This window comes from Kogia breviceps, chromosome 16 (assembly GCF_026419965.1).
Source record: "Kogia breviceps isolate mKogBre1 chromosome 16, mKogBre1 haplotype 1, whole genome shotgun sequence".
Lineage (NCBI taxonomy): Eukaryota > Metazoa > Chordata > Mammalia > Artiodactyla > Physeteridae > Kogia > Kogia breviceps.
In genome coordinates, this window is record NC_081325.1 from 19,749,013 (window position 1) to 19,772,359 (window position 23,347).

Here is a 23,347-nt window from a genome sequence, read left to right on the forward strand (position 1 = left end):
AGCTAACATCATACTCAACAGTGAAAAGCTGAAAGCTTTTCCTCTAAGGTCAAGAACAACACAAGGATGCCCACTCTTGCCACTTTTATTCCACATAGTATTGGAAGTCTTAGAGCAGTTAGGCAAGAAAAAGAAATAAAATGCATCCAAATTGGAAAGGAGGTAAAACTGTCATTATTTTCAGATGACATGATATTATATATAGAAAACCTTAAAGACTCCACAGAAAAACTGTTAGAACTAACAAAAAGAAATCAGTAAAGTTGCAGAATACAAAATCAACATACAGAAATCAGTTGTATTTCTATACACTAATAACAAACTATCAGAAAGAGAAATTAAGAAAACAATCACATGTACAATTGTATCCAAAATAAATCTAGGAATAAATTTAACCAAGAAGGTGAAAGATCTGTACAATGAAAACTTAAGACCCTAATGAAAGAAACGTTAAAAGACACACATAAATGCAAAGCTATTGCATGCTCATGGAGTGGAAGAATTAATATTGTTAAAATGCCCATACTACCCAAAGCAATATACAAATTCAATAAACTTCTTGTCAAAATTCCAAGGTATTTACACAGAAATAGAACAAACAATTCAAAACTGTGTGCAGACACAAAAGACCCCAAATAGCCAAAGCAGTCCTGAGAAAGAGGAACAAAGCTGGAGGCATCAAACTATATTATAAAGCTACAGTAATCAAAAGAGTTTGTTATTGATATAAAAACAGATCAATGGAACAGAATAGAGAGCCCCAAAATAAACCCATGCGCAAGATCAATTAATTTACCACAAAAGAGCCAAGAATATACAGTAAGAAAAGGACAGTCTCTTCAATAAATGTGTTCATAAAACTGGAAAGCCAGTTTCAAAAAAATGAAATTATACCACTGTCTTACACCACACATAAAAATTAACTCAAAATGGATTAAAGACTTGAACATAAGACCTGAAACCATGAAACTCTTAGAAGAAAACATGGGTGGCAAGCTCCTTGTCATTAGTCTTGGAGATGGTATTTTGGAATTGACTCCGGAAGAAAAGGCAGCAAAAGCAAAATAAACAAGTGGGACTATTTCAAACCAAAATGCTTCTGCACAGTGAAGGAAACTATCAACAAAAAGAAAAGGCCACCTACTGGATGGGAGAAGATATTTGCAAACAATATATCTGATAAAGGGTTACTATCCAAACATACAAAGAACTCATATAACTCTACACCAAAAAAATAAACTAGCTGATTAAAAAAATGGGCAGAAGAACTGAATACACATCTTTCCAAAGAAGACATACAGATGGCCAGCAGTCACATGAGATGCTCAACATCACTAATCATCAAAGGAATGCAAATCAAAACCATTATGAGATATCACCTCATGTCTGTCTAATGGCTATTATCAAAAAGCGAACAAATAACAAGTGTTGGTGAGGGTGTGGAGAAAAGGGAACCCTCATGTGCTGTTGGTGGGATTGTAAATTGGTGCAGCCATTGTGGAAAACAGTTTGGAGGCTCATCAAAAAATTAAAACCAGAACTACCATACAATCCAGCAATTCCACTTCTGGGTATTTATCTGAAGAAAATGAAGACACTTAATTTGAAAAGATATGCACCCCTATGTTCATTGTAGCATTATTTACAATAGCCAAGAACAGAAGCAACCTAGGTGCTCATTGATAGATGAATAGGAAAAAATGTGAAATGGAATATTATTTGGCCATAAAGAAAAAACAAATTTTGCCATTTGTGACAACAACAAGAATGGACCCAGAGAGTATTATGCTAAGTGAAGTAGATCAAAGAAAGCAAATACTGTATGATTTCACTTATATGTGAAATCTTAAAAAAAAAACCCAAATGAACAAACAACAAAATAGAAACAGAGTCATAGAGACAGAGAACAAACAGGGGCTTGCAAGAAGGGAGGGATGTGGGGAAAGAGAGAAACAGATGAGATTAAGGGGTACCAACTTCTAGTTACAAAATAAATGAGTCACAGGTATGAAATGTACAGTGTAGGGAATACAGTCAATAATTATATAATATCTCTGTACAGAGACAAATGATAACTAGACTTACCATGGTGATCATTTTGAGATGTACAGAAATATCAAATCACTATACTGTGCACCAGAAACTAACCCAGTGTTGTAGGTTAATTATACTTCAAAAAGAAACAAACAAACTCATAGAAAAAAGATCAAATGTGTAGTTACTAGAGGCGGGGGGTGGGTAGGGGCAGGGGGAACTGAATGAAGGCAGTCAAAAGGTACAAACTTCCATTTATAAGGTAAATAAGTACTAGGGATGTAATGTACAACATGATTAATATAATTAACACTGCTATATGCTATACATGAAAGTTGCTGAGAGTAAATCCTGAGAGTTCTCTTCACAAAGAAAATAATTTTTGTTCTATTTCTTTTACTTTGTATCCAAATGAGATAATGGATGTTCACTAAACTTACTGTGATGATAATTTCATGATGTATGTAGGTCAACCCATTATGCTGTATACCTTAAACTTAAACAGAGCTGTACATCAAGCATATCTCAATAAAACTGGAAGAAAAAAATGTCTATAGCTTCTAAGATTTTACTTACACACAGAAGAAAAGATGGCATTAATTTTTAAAATGAAGACACCTGAACTAATAAAGAAGCAAATTCAAAGAAAAACTTAATGGTCTTCAAGATATGCCTACTCTGAGATAGGACATTTGTAGTGTACATAAAACTTTGCAGTTAAACTGTTGCACTTCATTTAATGTTATGCTTTAAACTGAGCTCTGGAAAATGTCTTTGAGGCAGAATTTTCTACCCAACTGAAGTAGTTTAAAATAAAAAAGACTTCCTATATACTCCAAATGTTGGAGGAAATATTAAAAACAATATTTAAGAAGAGAGAGATTATCATTCTTTTTACTTCTACCATTATCCCTTCTAAAAGTTCTAAGTAACTGGGTAGCTATGTTTGGAAAATATTCTTGTGCTACAGATAACCCACAAATAAAAGCAACTTTATGCAAATTGGACAAACAAAATCAGTTTTGAGCCAACACAATTATGAATATGATGACAGAAAATACTCTGTTAATTCTTGGCGGGGTAGAAATATAAGCAAGAAGACAACAAAGAATATGACAAAACCACAGGCAGCTTATGATATTAAATGGAATGTTAACCACACAAAGCACTTACCGGATAACCCAAATTTTAGTAAGTCTCCTAGCCTCATCCAACTGCCACAGATGAGCATTTCAGTGGCTCCCAAGCCTCACTTGATTTTAAAGGAGTAAAGGAGCAGACAAGTAATATAGACACTAGTTTTCATTCTCTCTCTTCCTCTCTCCCTTTTTTGAGGGGAGGGAGGCTAGCAGGGATCCTTCAGATATCAAACTCAGGGTCCATCAGGAGTTGCAAACTGCAATGCACACAGGGCCACTCAAGAAATGTAAATGAAAGAGGGCTAAATAAAAAACCGTAGAGATATGGCAAATGTTAAATCCTGTCTAATGTCACATTCAAAGAAAATATCTTAAAAGATCCAGAGAGAAAAGATAAACCATAAAGGAACAACAGATGGACTGACAGAAAACATCTTAGCAGTGATGAAAGCCAGGAAATATTGAAGTAATATTTTCAAACTACTAAGAGAAAGTAAAGGTCAGCCTAGAATTGAAGATCCAGGTAAACTACCCTACAAAAAATAAGAGTAAAGATATTTTAAAAATATATTTATGTATGTATGTAATTTATTTGATTGTGCCAGGTCTTAGTTGTGGCATGTGAGATCTTAGTTCCCTGATCAGGGATCGAACCCGGGCCCTCTGCATTGGAAGAGCGGAGTCTTTACCACTGGACCACCAAGGAAGTCCAAGACAAAAAACAAAACAAAACAAAAAGCTTGTAAGTTCATCCCAAACTAACCCCCACTAAAGGAATGATTAAAAGATGTATCTGAGGGGCTTCCCTGGTGGTGCAGTGGTTAAGAATCCACCTGCCAAGGCAGGGGACACGGGTTCGAGCCCTGGTCTGGGAAGATCCCACATGCCGCGGAGCAACAAAGCCCATGCGCCACAACTACTGAGCCTGTGCTCCACAACTACTGAAGCCCGTGCGCCTAGAGCCCGTGCTCTGCAACAAGAGAAGCCACCGCAATGAGAAGCCCGCGCACCGCAATGAAGAGTAGCCCCCGCTCACTGCAACTAGAGGAAAGCCCGCGTGCAGCAACAAAGACCCAACACAGCCAAAAATAAAAATAAATTAAAAAAAAATTTTTTTTTTTAAAAGCAAGTAATAAGATAATAGACAACTACATGTTGGTTCGGAAATGGGTGTTTAAAAACACTCAGCATTTTAACTTCTAATTTCAAATTTATTTGCCATGATATCATAATAAATAATGTTTCATATATGGCTTACATTAAAATAGGAAATCAGATTTTCTGACGGTTGATCACTTGCTGAATTTAAGATCATCATTAATTGCTGGATAGTATTCATGACAGTCCTAGAAAAAAAACAGGAAGAAGTGTTAAGCAATGAAGGAATAAAAAGAAAAAATGATAAGTATCTATTTCATAAGTTACATGTATCTTCAATCTCACTGTCTCCTGTTTATCTTTAAGAAGTTCTCTGAAATAAGACTTTATAAAAGCCTTAGTGTACTGCTGCTTATGAGGAATTACATTTTAAATCTTTAAGAAAGCATATGTCCATTATCAGTAAGTTTATAATTAAAGAACTGATATGCTTATTTACTAATAGAACTAAATATCAACAAAACAATTGATGAAAGTAATGACATTTTAAGGATAAAACATAAACTGGCATCAAAATGGTAATATTTTAAGAAAACATTATTACAATTAAATATTAAAAATTTTCAAATAAAGACAGTAAGATATTTAGTAACTCAAGTAGTGAACCAAGTAACTGTCCTTTACAGAGACCTTCAAGATGAAAGCATACATAATTTTACAAGTCATCATCACTAAAACATAAAGGTAGGTCAAACTCTTTAAGATCTCTTTAATTATATAATTGTGTGTGTGTATGTGTGTGTGTGTGCACACGTGCGTGTCTGTGTATGGTATATGGTAAATATTAATGTTCCAAGTTTGGAGTAGCAGTTCATTGCTACTCTGTAGGCACTGTTTAATGATGCAAAAAACTGTAGAATGTTTATAGTCAAAAGGGTCTTTAAATATTATTTAATAAAACATGTTCAGTGTTCTCAGTCAAGCCTCTCTAAACTGCTATCTACACTTCCTCAACTTTTAAATATATTGCTTCTATGACGTGTACATGTACTAATCTACTTAAGCTACAATGACTAAAGCCATAAGTGACCAACTGCTAAAACCAAAAGATCTTTTTCATTTGTTCTGATACTTGATTTTCTTGAGGTATTTGACAGTCTTAAACACTTGCTCTCTTCTGAAACTCCCTCCCTTGGCTTCTCTGGCTTCATTCTCTGGCTTCCCCAATCACACCTCTCATTCTCTTTAATCTAACTTTTATCTTGTCCCTAAATGCTAGCATTCTTTAGGGTTCAGCCCTTAGCCAACCATTATTACTATTATGCACCCTCACTTCAGGCAACCTCATCTGTTTTTCTGTTTTTTTAAAAAATTTATTTTATTTATTTTTTTATACAGCAGGTTCTTATTAGTCATCCATTTTATACACATCAGTGTATACATGTCAATCCCAATCTCCCAATTCATCACACCACCCCCCTGACCCTGCTTTTCTGATTTTAACTATCCCTGATGATTCCCAAATCTATAAGATCTTTATACCCTACTTACTACATTATCTTCTTCATATCCCATAAATGCCTTAAGAATAATATTCTAAATATGAATTCATCAACTATTTATCAAACCTGTTCTTGCTCTTTCATTCCAACTGCCTATCTCTTGGTTCAGATATTCAGCATCTCTCAAATGAATTACTGCAATAGAGCATTTTGAGATTTTGACTATGTCTATGGCAGCAGGGTCTAGGCATATGTACTTTGGAAAAAAAAAAAAACTCCTCAGGTTATCCTAATTTGCCTAACCACTGCGACAGACTGACAGGTCTCTCTATTTCTCACCACGGCCTCCTCAGTCCATCTCTTCACAAACTACTACCATGTAAACTTTCACAAATCAAGTCTGATTTTATCCTAGCCCTGCTTAACACCCAGGTATAGCAACAGGCCATATCCTGCACAAGCTAAAGTCCAAACTTCTGAGTATGGAATATAAGGCCTTTCATGATCTAGTACCCACCCTCCTCTCCTGCCATTTCATCTTCCCATTTAGTCCATCAATACAGAGCTGCTTATAGTTCCCCAGATGCATCATGTTGTTTCATACTTCCATGCCTTTGCACATGCTGTCAGTCTCCTATGACACAAACTTACATGTTTCAAAATTCAGTTCAAATATGACTTCATGAAGTCCCTTCTGTGCCATCTCATTAACTTGTCCTATGCCTCTTACTATATTTAAACAAAAATGTATTTTTATGGGTCTATGTAGTCATTTGAAAAAATTACTGATTGTTTTACTATGTACCAAGTATTGTCCTAGGTCCTAATGATTAAATGGTGAACAAGAAAGTCATGGTCCATGTGGTATGGACTTAAAAGCTACTGTGGGTATTGACAAAAACAAGCAAACACACAGATGAATTTATAATTACAAATTGTGATACATACTTTGAAGGAATAGAACAGGATGCTGTGAGAAAGAATAATAAAGGAAAATACTTCAGAGAGAAATAAGTCTTCAAAAAAGTAGTATTTGTGCTGAACCTAAAAGAAGGGTAGTAGTTGGCAATTCATAGAAAAGAAGGAAGAGTTTCAAGAAAAAACAAAAGCAAATGTGAAGGTCACTGAATACAAAAGAAGATTTTGGAGAGTTCAGTAAACTGGTTAGTACATAATGAGCAGGAAAACAAAATGAGGTTGGAGAGGTAACAGAAGCTAGATCATGTAAGGTCTTGCAGACACTGTTAAGGAATTTGCACTGTATTTCAAGTGCAGTAGGAAGCAATCACAAACTTAACAGCAGGGTGAACATGATCTGATTTACGTTTCCGGAATATTATTCTGGGGGCTCTCTGGAGAATATATTTGGTGATAGGGAGAGAGGAATAGTCATGAGAGTAGAAACAGCAAGATCAGTTAGTAGGCTACTGCAAAAAATCCAAGAGAAGGAGAGAGATATCTTAGACAAGGGTGGGAAGAGTAGGAATGGGGAACAGTAGATGAACTCAAATTCTTAGGAGGGAGACTCAACAAGACTTGAAAACAGATTAGATGTGGGAAGCAAGTGAGGAAAAGGACACAAAAAAATGGCTCCAATCTTTCTAGGTTATATACAGAGCAAATGGTGATACTTTTTTTTCTCTTTTTTATATACTGAAATGGAACACATTCTCATTCTAGGTTATATACCTTAAGGACAGACAGAACTACGTCTAATAATCATATCCTCAGCAACTAGTAACATGTCTGGCATACAAAGGGCACTCAATATATATTTGCTGCATGTATATACAAATATATAATGAAACAAATGAATAAACCCAAAGCACTATAAAGTACTGAATAAATAATTACAATGAAAATCAAAATAAGAAAGTTCATACCGAACTGGAGTTTGTGGAAGAATCACATTTACTTCTTCATCGGGGTAACTTTTTCGTGGTGTTCTCTGCATTTCAAAACTAAATAATGATAAGCAAAGTCATTCAGACTGAAAACTTACAATTTTTGATTTATGAGTCAAAAAAGCAGTGAAGTACCTTCTGTTCACTCATAACATCATACAAAGTGGTTAAGTAAATAATAGAAGTGATAGGAAACAGATGATCCAGAAAGCTGCTTAAATAAATTAAATTTTATTTTTTTATCATAATTTTTTTTTTTTTTTTTTTTTTTTTTTTTGTGGTACGTGGGCCTCTCCACTGTTGCGGCCTCTCCCGTGGCGGAACACAGGCTCCAGACGCGCAGGCTCAGCGGCCATGGCTCACGGGCCCAGCTGCTCCGTGGCATGTGGGATTTTCCCAGACCAGGGCACGAACCCATGTCCCCTGCATCAGCAGGCGGAATCTCAACCACTGCGCCACCAGGGAAGCCCCATCATAATTTTTAAGTTGGGTTTCTTTCCACTAGGTTTACAACAAATGGTGTACCAATCACTAAGAATTTTTTTGAAGGTGAAAGTTAGATGTTTGTTTTCTCTAGAATGTTAGATGTTGATGATATTACTAGCAAGGTTGTTCAGTATCAAAAAATATCAAAACTCAAGTTTTTCAAACATTACACCTTCCAAAAACTTTACTTTGACTTACATAAAATCAGAAACATTTTATTTGTGTTTAACTTCCGAATTTTATATATATACATATTTTTTAAGTTAATATTAAAAGATTTCATGCTAAAGACTTAAAATTCACCACACTTAGAATCATTCAAAAATTTTTTACGGGCATATCTCATTTTATTGCACTTTGCTTTATTGTGCTTCACAGATACTGTGTTTTATTACATATTGAAGGTTTGTAAACTCTGCATTGTCATATGATGGTTATCATTTTTTAGAAATAAGGTATTTCTAAATTAAGGTATGTACACTGCTTTTTGGATATAATGCTATTGCACACTTAACAGACTATAGTATAGTGTAAACATAACTTTTACATGCACTGGGAAACCAAAAAGTTTGCATGATTTGCATTATTGAAACGGCCTGGAATGGAACACACAATATCTCACAGGTGCCTTGTAGTTACCGTCAACCATTCCTACTTTAGGCTTCTATATGACAATTCAAGAGAATACAATTTTATATTAACTTTTTAAAAAATGAACCAGCATATCAACAAATAATAATATATCGTGTATAATACCTGTCTGTAGGATCAGCCTGAAGAGTTTTATCATGATCCAGAAATAATCTTGCATCTATATCTTTGTTTTTAAGGTAAATTTCTTCATATTGTTTAGAAAGACTTTCCACCTCAAAGGCAAAAAATATTGATGATTATCCTTTGCATGTCATTACTTCTCAGTACACAGAAATACAGATTTAATTAAGGAATCTTCATAAAAACATACACTTAATTTTACACTATACAGACTTCACATGGAATATAAATAAGGCATATCTAAAAGTGAAGTAAAGAAAATTGCAAATTTTTTTCACTCAATTTTAAACCTATTTTATGCACATATCTCACATTTTATCTAGACAAGGATCACCAATGCTACAGAACAATACTGAGATGGAACTGTAAGATGAAAAGACATTATTATAACCACTTAATTGCCGAGATCCTCCATCCTATACATCACTCACTTTTAATCTTCTACTACACTTATCGATATAAAATAATTTTTCAAACACTGTAACAGACCTTTATTATGTATTCTGCCTATCTTTTCTAAATCCTTTGGTTCACTCTGACTCCCTTCAGTTACGTATCTTGGGAAAGAGTATAAGCTCAATTAATTAGCCCGATTAACATACTTGCACAATTTATTTCCAATCTTAGACACTTTTCCAAATGTTACAATCTATAATTCTTTTATCAGTTCTGATTCATAATTTTCTAATCATAATATAAAAACCAATGCCCAATAGAAAACCATTTAGCAGCCTTCTCCTGTGACTTTTAAAGTCAGAGTGTTTCCAACCTGAGAGAGTTAAAATTGCATTCTAAAAGGAGTGGTAGGAAAAAATCCAGTTAAACGTAAACTTTTTGTTTGTTTGTTTGCATACGTTTTTTAGGCTGAACAGCCATTCATGTTTGATTAGGCTTAATCGTCATTCCTAACCTATGTCAGTTAGGTACTAATTATCAATCATTTATTGACTGGCAGCTATTAGTGCTATATAATGTAAAGTTTATCTTGAATTTTCTAATAATAACCCTGTAATCCTTTCAGAGGGAAAAAAATTATGAATGTCCAAGATTCTTTAGAGTTGTAAACAGCATATTTTTTGATATATAAGTTGGTAACAGAACTCAGAAATACAACTTTTGGCCCCTTCTTGTTTCTTTAGTACCATGTCTTACCACTCACTCTACAGAACAGACCATACTATCACATATCACTGTGCCTTTAAATCTATAATTTCCAACCCCTGGAAATGTTACTTCTCATAAATCTTACTCAGCTCAGAAATCACATCACCTCCAAAGAATTTTCCACAAAACCTATCTGGCCCACTTTGGATTAGGTAGCCCTCCTCTGAGATATCACAACACCCTGTGTACACATCTATTAGACTCTTGTAGACTCCTGTTAATGTTCTACTTCTATGTCCGTCTCTTCCACTAGCACCTTAATGACAATGACTGTGAGTTAAATCTCTGCATTGATGATATCTAGCACAATGCCTGGCATATATTAAGCACTCACTAAATAACTGTTGGATGAATAAGTTAGTTAATTCAAGGAGGACTAGCTACCAACTCAGGCCATAAAATCAGCAATCTAGCTCTCTGATTTCATGTCTTTTGGTCTTGGTGACTGATACTAGGTGTGTCTGAAATGCTGCTTCCTCACTGAGTACTTGTTCTTCATCATTTATTTAAGCATTCTTTTCTCCACACATTACCACATAGAGTTCTCAGTTGTTCTGTTCTCACTGAAGAGCAAGACATATGAGGAAAAATGTGAAAAGAAACAGATCGATGGACGGCACACCACTAAGGTAAAACATTTCTACCGTATAATCACAGTCATTTCAACCAAAGCTACATCCAATTAAGTAGCTTTTTAAAAATACTCCAAAGAGTGAATTCCCTGGCAGTGTAGTGGTTAGGACTTGGCTTTCACTGCCGGGGCCTGGGCTCCATCCTGGTGGAGGAACTAAGATCCTGCAAGCCACGCATTTCGGCCAAAAAAAAAGCCTCAAAAGAGTTGCTCTGAGTACAGTAATGCTAATAATGTTGATGGCACTAATCATGGCTCCTATGCTTAAAGAAGCATAGCAAAGCAAATTAGAATCAAATCTGATTATAGATATTTACTTCTATTTAAATATTTAACGGCATTTAGAAGTTCAAAAGCCTACATTCTGATTTTTGAAAAATTTTAGTACAAATCAACTTCTAGTGCAAATTTTTAAATGCTGCTTATTTATACATTTGAGCATAAATGGGTTCAAAAGAGGTTTTTTCTTACTAAATAAAGTTGATTCACCACAATTCTACTTAGATTCTTTCCTTGAGTAAAAAATATTTAATATACAGTAAAGTGATCTTAAGAAATTTAGGCTAATATTCCTCCCTTGCTAAAGTCCTGAAACACATTAATTTTTTATTACGTTTTCTTTCAGATTACCTCTGGAAGTCCATTGGAAGCTACAATTCCAAGAGAATTCATAAAAGGTATAAAATTTTTGAAATAAACATTTTTCACCTGAAAAAGATAAAGTTACATGACCATTAAAATTAAAAAAAAAAAAATCTCTGTCACTATTAACAATAGAATGAAAGTGTTAACTGACATTTTGATCAATGAGTTACATTCAACCCAGTGTGATGCTTATTTATAATTAATTCAATTATTCAGTTTTTAATCCATGATTAAAGGTCCAGATTTCAGGTCCTAAAATGGAGGTGCAGGGGGGAACTGTTAATGAAATGGGATTTATAAGAAGAAAATCCATCGAAACCAACTTCAATAACCCACATTTAACAAATGGTACAAACATGGGAGGCTTAAAAATATTAAGCGACTTCACCAAAGTTACACAGCTAGGAAGTGGCAGAGCTGGAATTGAAACCCAATCTGTCTAGCATCAAAGCCAAGACTCTTTTAACTTCCCTACACTGCCTCTGATTTCTCCCCAAAGCATATTTTTGGGCCACTTCACACATATACCTAGCTTCGGGAATATCGAGTCAATTATTTCAGGGTAAATTTAGGAAAATGACCTGCTTTTATAAGAAGATAATTTCACATACAAATACCCAACAATTCTATTCAAAACCGAGTGAAAATGTTTTGGTCATTATGCAGTTTCACACAAAAAAACCTTCATTTAACATGGATAATAAAGACCATCCTTGGAAAACCTGGAGTTATACCCCTAACTATTTTACACTGGCAAAGTGTTATGGAATTTTAAACAACTTACTTTTCTTCACTTAACTTCCTTTTCCAATTTGCAGTCTACATTTATAGGTAGAATAATTTAATATCTTCCTATTAATAAGTTCCTATCTTCCGCTTCACAAAAATGCTTTAAGAATTAAGCTTCTGTAATACATATTAGTATTATTTTCTAATTAATTCCCACTGAACTGGAATAATTATAAGGTGGGTAGTTCTAGCTAACCAATTAGTGTGACTAAACAATAATTATATAACCATAAATATAACTAACCTATAGTTATAAAACTATAAATGCTACATGTAAATAATCAAGTATCAAATTAATATGAATTACCCCCAAAGCTATTAATCCCGTACACTTTACAAATCGTTATTACATTCTAAATTATAGAAGAATTATTTAAAATAAAAAGAAAAAACATGATTTATTCCTGATTTTTGAAATGCAATTTTATAAGTAGTTCTAAAGTACAGAGAACTAACAAGCAGGAATTAGAAAACTGCATTTATTCCTATTCATTATCTTGAGGGAGTAAGCAACAGACTGGAGTAAAAAAAAATATTTCAACTACATTTGTCAGCTTATTAGCAAAGATAATTTGTTATTCTAGAAAAGTAAATATATTACATGTGTAAAGTTGATACAGCTATATGTCTATATCTATATATTTGTTAAAATTAACAAAAGCCACAGTGCTAAAACCCAGATATCTTGATAAATCATTCCAACACTTCTTAAACTAGATTTTGAGATCACACCCCCAATTCCATCCCAGAGTTGACAGAGCAATTTCAAATATGCAACATTTCACATAGCTATCTAGTGGCAGTGAATTGTGGACAACATAACAGTCTGAGAGAAAGAGCATGGCACAGTGAAAGAAGCACTGGTAGCAGATGGTCCAAAGCATAGACTCTGTTAGTAATCAGCTATCAGTCTCTAGAAGCTTGTTTATTCATTAGTAAAAGGAGGCCAAGTACATTACTTGTAAGATTCCTTCCAATTCTAACATTCCAGATTTTATTAACAAGATAAGCAATTCCTGGGTGTTCATGTATTCTCTACCAGTCATTAACATCTGGTGTGATATTTAGAAAAAGAGTAACTACAGAGGCTAAATAAACAGAAACTTAATGTTGGTATCACTTAGCACTAAACCAAAACACTAGGGTTTTCTGAGCAGGATACTTGAAAATATTAGGCGTATCAGTAACCACAGAGGAATCAAAGAACAAATACATTTGAAAACTACTGCCTTAATCATGTACATTTCAATGATTCCAGAGTGAGGGAGCTACTCTCTTTAAAATCAAAGTAACTGAATATGAAAATTAAACTTTTTCTAAATATTTTGCTACTGCAAAAGAGTTGGCACTAATTACAAAAAGCAAGCTCATTATAAAAGAATTATATACTGTTAGGAAGAACTTACATCTAAATCTACTTTAACTATTTTAAAGAAATCATGAAGTTAAATTACCTCATCTATATTACATTCATGTTCTTTACAGAGAACTTCAATAATTCTTGTATCATTTTCTAGTTGTTTTGCTATCCGTGCACTCCTGTTCTGACCTCGCCTTGGTGTTCGAGGTGAACCATTAATAGGTATTACAGCTGTTTCTGTAAAAATGGTAAATTAGATAAGAACAATTGCACATTCCACTGTATAAAATAATGAAGTATTCTAATTATAACTCGGAAGGTCAGAAATAATCTTGGTAACATTCTGCTACTTTTATTATTAGGCTACATTAAAAAGCTAACAGCTTAATCTATTTATTGAATATCTACTGTAAATTATATACTGTTAATAGCTGTTACCATCCCTATTCTCTTCTGTCCCCAAGTAGCCCAAAAAAGAAATTTAAAACCCCACAGACAAATATGAAAAATGCAAGGGAAACAGCCAACTTATAAACTAATATTAGGTGTATCCTACTCGTCTGCAAGGGGAAAAAATGTTTTCTATCTTAAAAGAGTCTTAAAAATAATAAGCATGTATTTATGGATTCAATTTGTAGATACAGGATAAAAATAATTTTTTTAAAGTTTTAGCAAATAAATTATGATGCTTTTAAAAAATCAAGCATACAAATATACTCATGTGACACTAAATTATAATTAAAAAAAAAAATCCCCTGGATTATTTTGAGCTTTTTCAATTCAAACTGAATGTGAATTCAGCTATTTACAGATGAGTAAGTATAAAAAATATTAACTGCCTCTAGGCCCAAAAAACAACTTACAAGAAACTGACAGGATAGAGGAACATGTTAAGACTATACCATAGGATGCAATCACTAAAAATTAACCCATGGAAAACTCAACAGAACAAGACCACCTGATTATTTAATAAATAAATTACGAGAAAAAAAGAGAAAGATAGATGGAGGAGGAACTTTTTAAGTCTTAAAAGCATACCAACCAATCACAAAGTAGAGATCTTATTTAGATTCTGATTTAGTCAACATGTAAAAATGTTTAAAATTACTTTTATAAAACAATTGAAAATATGGACACTAGATATTTGGTGGAATTGAAGAATCACTATTAATTGATTTTTAGGTGTGAGAATGGTACTGTCATTATGCTTTTTTAAAAGACTTTATCTTTCAGAGATACATACTGAAATTTATAGGGATAAAATTGTATGCAAAAGTGTGCTTCAAAATAATATAGTTGGTAGAATTGAGCAGTAGATAGGACTATGGTTTGACCATAAGTTATGCATTGAGGGCAGGTGATAAGTACATGGAGGTTTATTATACGACTTTCTTCTTTTATGCTCACTGAAATTCTTCATGATAAAAAGCTAATTGCAAGTTTACCACAGCCAGTTAATTCAACACCTTATCTTGCTTTCTCTTTAACATGGCACTTACAGAACTAAATGTACATCTGAATTATCTGAAAGAAAAAAGGCTGCCAACCTAAAGTTATATATCAACTTATTAAAGTTACAACATTTTTAAAAAGTGAGGAAAAGGCATATAAAGGAAATTTTTAAAGATTCAGAAATTTTAAAAATATATTGTTTTCTATTTTTTCCCCCTCTGTTTTGCATGTGGTTTCTGCTAAATGACCTGCCTTTTCTGTCAAGCCATGTTCAACATCTTTTCGAAATTCTGCTTCATTTTTCCAGGAAGTTATTGTTCACGAAGATTAATCAGGCTTCAGCTTTTCAGCCACTTCAACACTTTGAGACTTCCATGTTTTGATCTTTCTCCTATTATGTTTAGTATTACTAATACTGTCAACATTTTAGGAGCAAGGAATCAGCTAAGCCTTAGTTAAGTTTACCTTTCTCTATAGTGTATTAAGTGATTTTAAATCCTACTCTACATGCCACCAAAGGGAGCAATTCCATTCTAAGAGGAATATACTTGTCTTTGCTTAATGCTATCTAATTATTTCAGCAATAGCTATTATTTAAATACGCCTCCCATCTCATCACCCACTGAAGTGGATCAATTACAATTCATACACAGACACACACAAAAAATCAGTCACATAATCATTATAGCTTTCAATAATAAAAATTTAGTTAATCCGTTCCTATAGAATGGGTTACTCTTCCCAGTGCAGTCTCATTCATAACTATGCCTTTGCCTCTTGATTTTCTCTTTACTGGGAGTGCAGTCTCCCAACTTACCACAACACTCAAACCCTAACTACTCCTTCAACACTCAGTTCAAATGCCACCACTTTTTTATGGTCTTCCTTGGTCTTTCCCAGCTGGGAAAACTTTCGCATCTCCTCAACTCCCATAGTATTTGCTATATTTTGGCCTAGACTGTTTTCAACCATATACTCTAATTACTTGCTTACTTATCTCTCCTTCTATATCTTATGCTACTTAAGGGCAGAATCCATGTCTGATTTCTTTTTTATTATTCCCTTGGCTCTAGAACCATGTTTTGGATCTAGTGTAAGTCCATAAACAACTGTTGAATGATGAAGTAGGAGGGGCATAAATTACTTAAAATACTTACTATATGGTTCTTTGAGTAATGCAGGAGGTGAGAGCTTGATAAAATAGTCAAGGACACACAGCATTAACTGAAATGAGATCACCAGATCATCTTCCATTTGTAAAACTTGCCCTGAAAACAAAGAAGGTCCACATCTTAAGGTAGAGATTGAGGTCTTTAAGTCAGGGAAAATTGTGGGTATGGCTGTATCCATATACTCATTTATGCCAACAATCATTAGAAGCATGTTAAAGATCTTTTTTTTTTCGGCAAAAATTCAGTCAGATTTGCAATATATAAAAATATATAAAGTTATAAAATTATAAATGGGGACTTCCTGGTGGCACAGTGGTTAAGAATCCACCTGCCAATGCAGGGGACACGGATTCGAGCCCTGGTCTGGGAAGATCCCATATGCCGCGGAGCAACTAAGCCCATGCACCACAACTACAGAGCCTGTGCTCTAGAGTCCGTAAGCCACAACTACTGGCCCGCCTGCCACAACTACTGAAGCCCATGTATCTAGAGCCTGTGCTCCACAATAAGAGAAGCCACTGCAATGAGAAGCCAGCGCATTGCAACCAAGAGTAGCCCTTGCTCGCTGCAACTAGAGAAAGCCCACACAACAAAGACCCAATGCAGCCAAAAATAAATAAATAAAATAAAATAAATTTACTAAAAAAAATTATAAATGAAGTATAAGTCTACCATGAGAATTTTACATTTAGGTATTATTATAATAATTCAGTCCCTATGTCTAAATTTATTTTGATTTTTCCTTCTTTAAACTCACTTCCAGTTTTGGTAAGAGTTATAAAATTTACTACCTCTGAAAATCATTTTGAAGAATGATACACGTTAGTCTTCAGTTCTATTTATTTATGAAACCTCATATATTTTCAATTTCAACCCACTCCAAAATATTAAGAAATAACCAAAGCCATTAAGAAATAATAAAATTAGTACATAATTGTAGTCATCTATAAAGCAATTATTTAGCACAAAATCCTAAAAGTTTATATAATAAATATACAACTAAAGAGCTGTATATTATAAAGAGCTGTATATAAAGAAATTAAGGCATATAATAAACACCTAAGAAAAAAACAGTGTAGCTACACAAAATATACAAATCATATAGCTATGACATATTTGCTTATGTCTCTATGTTATGCAGTATTTTTAAAAGAGAAGTTTAATTTGATTCATTTTCTATCTTATTGGTATCTGACTGATAAACCACTAATAATCCCAATACTGAAGGTACAGAAACTTTCTGGTTAATGTATTAAATCTCAAATTTTAAAAAAAGGAATTCTTCAAATAGTCAAGGAAGAAAATGAGGGGGGGGAATTAAGCTAGTCTCAGATTTCTCAACAGCAATGTTCAATTCTGGAAAATAGTGCTCTGAGGAAAAAAAAACATGATACAAGAACAGAATACTCAACCAAGTTGTCCTTCAAGTCTAAAGACTACGGACATGGTTCATAAACATGTCAAACATAGAAAACATGGCGCCAAAAAGGCTTTTTTGAAAAACTCCTTCACAGTAAAATCTAGTCAGCTAAGGATAGACCAAAATAAAGAACTCAGAAATAGAGAAGCTTTGATACAGGAGTGACAATAAGCTTAGAATCCACTTTAAATACATAAATAAGACAAAACAACTGTGATAATTATAATTACAGAACAGAATGTAAATATTATAATCTTTGGTAATGTAATGATAACAAAAAATAAGCAAATCTGAAAGTGGGGAATAGGGAGGTGACAGGAAGAGTGAGAATTCTTTTTCTTCAGAGCAGATTAATATATATTGCTTTAACTCAAAACACAAAGTTAAATAAAGATTCTAACCTCTTAATGTTTTCATAATCTTAGAGAAATATTTTAAGAAATAATACTGCTTAAGTGACAAAACATATAAATTTAAGCAATTCCTTCCATTTCTCTTATTTTCTTCTATAAAATTTAAATTAGTTTTTATATTTTAAACATAGCACAATATATTATTTTTAGAAACTTATATATATGTTTGTGAGTGCACTCATCCACCCATCTTTTTTAATCAGAATGTTATTCCAGATACATTTTTGTGCATACAACCACATAATTTTAATGATGATTATTTCTAGGTGGGTTTTGGGTAATTTTTCTACATTTTTCTTTGTGCTTTGCTGTATTATTTGCATTCTTTATCATGAAGATATATCACTTTTATAAAAACAATAACATTATTCTTAAAAATAGGAAAGAATGAAAAATATTAGAAAAAGAAATGAAATGAGACATTTTCAAGGTTGCCTCCAGTATCAGAATTACAAGAACTTGCTAATAGTTAAAAAGTCATACAAAGAACTAGGGGGAAGGAGGAACAAAATTAAATAGAATCAAAATTTTGAGCTTACTCAAAAGAATTATCAATTATTACATTTGAAACATTAGTATGTAACAAACATAATGACTTTACCTTTAGCTAGTAAAAATGTGAGCCAAGAAACTTTTAGCACCAACATAGAATTTATTTCCGTAGATATCCTAATAAACAAATAGAAAGAAAAAAAAAACTCACACTCTTTTCCAACTACACCTTTTTCTTCATTTTTTACAATTATAGACCAGAGTTGATCGCATAATAGAATACAGTCCATCTTAAATGCACACTTTACACATGAATTCAATTTGTATCAATTCAGTTAGTGTTTTTCACCATGTTATTTATATTTTCCCAGAGTAGTATACATTTTTAAAAGAAAATATTGAATATCTTCTACTGTAATCTAAAAATATGCACAGAAAGTGGTATAATATTACATACATGGTTTCCAATTAATGCTTTTCTGCTCTCTTTTCTAATTAAAATCAATTTTCTGTAAGCAGAAAAATAAGAGGTTTGGGTGACTCTACCAAATTAACACTATGCCTTCATAAACGTTAAGTTATTCACTTGTTGGAATTAACAAGTAGAATTAATAGAGTTAATTAATTAATACACAATTTCCCTTTGTATCAATCATCTTCAGTATTATTACTTCAATGAGGCAGAAAATCTCACATACTACTCGTTCTGTTTCCAAAGAAAAACTCTAGAGCTCTTACAATGGTATACTGTTGGAACATGTATCATACATTTAGAAAGACTATTTGGAATTTTTAATATAGACGTTCATGTTTACTCTTACTCAAAAGTTATGCTCTGAGTCTTAGTTAATAAAATGCCTATGATATACTCTGAAAAAAAGATTTTGTCAATGAATTGGCATTTTTCCCAGAGCTGGTAAAATGTTTCTCTGAATTAACTTCAACCTTATTAGTTCTCCCTTGTAGTAAAAGGCATGTATTTCATACCACTTTCTTTGTGAAAAGATAAATAATCCGTATAGGGTTTAAGTCTATGACCTTAATTTATGAAGTATCATAGAACAGTCAATCAAACTAACCCTGAAACTATCAACGTGTTTGGGATTATTCCAGAAAAATCTCTTAAAAAAAAACAAACCCCAAAGTGAAAAATAACATGTCCTGAGGTACTTACGAACTGCTGGGTTGTGACAAATATATAAGTTCACATGTCCTGAAAGGAAGAAATAATTATGTTAACATTATGGCTTTTTTATTTTTATTTTTATTTTTTTTTTTAATGGCTTTTTTAAAAGTTACTTTTAATTTTTTTTCATAATTTAGAAGTCAGTTTTATCATGCTTTATTCATCTTATTTTAAGAAGGATACATTTTTTCTCAAGTACAGCATTATAAAACAAAGTTAAAGTAGATGTTTCCAATTTATGACATTTCACACATCACTGTAATATCTAATTACAAAAAGACTGGATCCGATACGTGCATTTCCAACTTGGAATACATACTGTAATTGAATCTTGATCTGGTTAGAATCTCAGATCAGGTCATAAAAGCTTATTTAACTAATAGTGTCACTGAAATAATACAACTGAAATGTACTACAGTAAGTCCCCTATACACGAACCTTCAAGTTGCAAACTTTCAAAGATGTGAACGTGATTTTACACGTCCAATCATGTAAGTTAGTTCACGTGTCTGGTGTACACTGTCACCTGTGTGCATCCTCTACAAGTGGTTGTGCTTTGGTACTTTACTGTACAGTACTGCATAGAGTACAGTAGTACACTATCTTTATTTCAAAGCCAGGATGTCTGGAAGCAAGCGTAAAAGTAGCAGTGACGTAGCTGGTACTACTGTACTTTTCAAGGTACTGTACTATTAAAAATGTTTTATTTTTTTGTTTATTTTTTATGTATTATTTGTGTGAAAAGTATTATAAACCTTTTACAGTACAGTACTATGTAGCCAATTGTGTTAGTTGGGTACCTAGGCTAATTTTGCTGGACTTTATGAACAAATTGGACTTATGAACGTGCTCTCGGAATGGAACTCATTCATATGTAGGGGACTTACTGTATAAAACCTACCTATTTAGGACAATGACTTCTGGAATGGTGGAGTAAGGTTCTTTGCAGACCTGCTTCCTAATATAATAACTACAATTGGTAAAACTATTTTTAAAAAACCATTTAAAGTCTCTGGAAATTTTCCTAAGGGCATACAACAACAACAAAAAATATTTCTTCAAGAAAATCTACTAAATCTTGGTAAGAAAAATGACAGTCTGTAGAATTCAAAGCAAAACTCATTTCCTCCTCCTCTCCAGCTCAACATAACAAAGCTCTACCCCTGGCAGGTGTAGCCAAGACACAGGGCTCTTCTCTCTCCAGCTCCCAGCCTAGAACTATCTCTCTGGGAAGAGTAGGCTCCCAGCATTTCTCATCGCTCCCAGATCTGTGTTGCAGAAAGGCTATCCCAAGCAAGAGGAGCTGAGAGGTCTGGGGCTCCTGTCTTCCGCTTAGCCCCCACTCATAGGGTAAAGTTTTACTCGAGGCACAGAGCACATCAAAAATACTGACTTCTCTTGCTGAGCAGCTCATAGGACAGAGGTTCCAGCCAAGAAAGGCAATCTGGGAAGACCAGGGGCTATCGCCTCTTCTCAGTGCCCTACTCTTAAAACAGAGGTATCACTCCAAGAGAAGAGACCACTGTCCCCATCCTGACCTCCCAAGCAGTGGCACAGAAGTGGTGCCTAGGGGAGAGGCAGGCCCTAAGAACATAGAGCCTTGAGCTCTCCCCAAGGGAATTCATTTGGAATGGAGTGTGGGGATGTTCAAGAATAAGAGAACTGTTGAAAGCAATACAGACTTCGGTGGAAGCAAGTAAGAGAAAGCCAACAGATCTTATGAGAGCAAAAAGCTAAATCCTAGATCATCTAGGAGAGAACCAGGGAAAGAAACAGCTAAGAATAGCTCTCCTAGTATCAAAATAAACCTCAAGGCTAGCCTCAAATACTACTCCTGCAGAGGGAGCCAAATTTAATTGGATTAGACTGTAAAGCAATTTGTGACCCAGAGCATTGTCAAAAACAATAAAGCAGGACTTCCCTGGTGGTGCAGTGGTTACGAATCCGCCTGCCAATGCAGGGGACATGGGTTCGAGCCCTGGTCTGGGAAGATCCCACATGCCGCGGAGCAACTAAGCCCGTGCGCCACCACTACAGAGCCTGTGCTCTAGAGCCTGCAAGCCACGACTACGGAAGCCCGCGCACCTAGAGCCTGTGCTCCTCAACAAGAGAAGCTACTGCAATGAGAAGCCTAGGCACTGCAGCGAAGAGTAGACCCCACTCGCTGCAACTAGAGAAAAGCCCGCATGCAGCCACGAAGACCCAAGGCAGCCAAAAATAAATACATTTATTAAAAAAAAACAATAAAGCAATCAGTCGGCAATCAGTGAGAGGTAGCAACTAGGTGTGATATCAACAGAGGCAGTTAGCTTAAGAACAGGGAAATGATAGTCAAAGAGAACCCAGCTAAAACCACTGTCAGCTCAGAGTGACTATGCACCTGTCCAAGGCTACACTAAGGAGCAAGATCAGAGGCTACACACTGTGGGAGAAAAAGACTTCATTGAGATAGTACAGCTAAGCCACTAAACAAATAACAAAGACAAAACAACAGCAGCAAGCTCCACGAGAGAAAAGAATCAGCTCCCAACAATGTTATCAAAAATGTCCGGTTTTCAAAAATAAATATGAAATATGCAAAGAAACAGAAAAGTGTGACCTCTACATAGGGAAAAAAGCAGATAACAGAAATTGTATTTAAGAGAACCAAAGTGTCAGACTTAACAAAAACTTCAAAACAGCTATTATAAATATGTTCAAAGGACTAACAGAAATCATGCTTAAAGAAGAAAAAAAGGTATGCTGACAATACCTCAACCAACAGAGGATTATCAGTAAAAAGACAGAAATTACTTTAAAAGAACCAAATGGCAATTTGAGTTGAAAAGTATAATAACCAAAATAAAAAATTCACTAGAGGGACTCAAAAGTAGATCTGAGCTGGAAGAAAAAAAGAAGCACTAAACTTGAAGACAGATCAAAAGAGATTATGTGTTTGAAGAACAAAGAGATAAAAGAAGAAGAAAAATGAAGAGGCTCACCAAAAAATATATTGTTGTATTTTTTGGACACCAAAAGATACACCAATATATGTGTAACGGGAGTATCAGAAAAGAATGGGGAGAGAGAGAAACAAATTTTTTTGTAAATAATGGCTGAAAACTCCCAAGTCTACACATCCAAGAAACAGAACAAACTCCAAGCTGAATAAATGTAAAGAGATTCTCACCTAGATATATCATAGGATAAATGTTGAAAGACAAAGAGAAAATCCTGAAAGCAGCAAGAGAAAAATGATCCATCATATACAAGGGAACACAATAACATTAACAGGTGACTTCTCAACAGAAGCAATGAAGATCAGAAGGTAGTGGGATTACATACTCAAAGAAGGAAAAAAAATGTAAACTAAGACTCATATATACAGCAAAACTACCTTTTACAAGTGATGGTGAAATAGATAGTCTCAAACTAATGTGCAAACTCATCTTATAAAAAAATAGTAAAAGAAGTTCAGGCTAAAAACAAATGACCCAAGACAGTAATTCACATCCACATGAATAAACAAAGAGCACTGGTAAAGGTAATTATGTTATTATGAAAGATGGTATATTTACATATTTCTTCTTTCTTCTCCTAATTGATATAAAATATAATTGCATAACACAATATGTATATATTGTATTCTAGGGCATCTAACATATGAAATGTAATGTGTTTGACAACAGCAGCACAAAGAGGTGGGT

General features: G+C 33.9%; 1 protein-coding gene across 7 annotated transcripts in view; it reads right to left on the minus strand.

The window, feature by feature from the left end:
* Positions 1 to 23,347, minus strand: part of RB1 (RB transcriptional corepressor 1) — a 132,291-nt gene that overhangs the window by 72,070 nt on the left and 36,874 nt on the right. For all 7 annotated transcript variants that reach the window (XR_010837248.1, XM_067016698.1, XM_067016695.1 and 4 more), the window contains exons 5-12: positions 19,650 to 19,688; positions 18,585 to 18,652; positions 16,136 to 16,246; positions 13,621 to 13,763; positions 11,363 to 11,440; positions 8,920 to 9,029; positions 7,657 to 7,734; positions 4,432 to 4,519 (exon numbers count right to left, since the gene is read on the minus strand). Coding sequence is in view for 6 of the 7 variants with exons in the window: in XM_067016698.1 (XP_066872799.1) it covers positions 4,432 to 4,519; positions 7,657 to 7,734; positions 8,920 to 9,029; positions 11,363 to 11,440; positions 13,621 to 13,763; positions 16,136 to 16,246; positions 18,585 to 18,652; positions 19,650 to 19,688 (715 nt within the window). In the remaining variant the exon portion in view is untranslated. The remainder of the gene's footprint in view (positions 1 to 4,431; positions 4,520 to 7,656; positions 7,735 to 8,919; positions 9,030 to 11,362; positions 11,441 to 13,620; positions 13,764 to 16,135; positions 16,247 to 18,584; positions 18,653 to 19,649; positions 19,689 to 23,347) is intronic.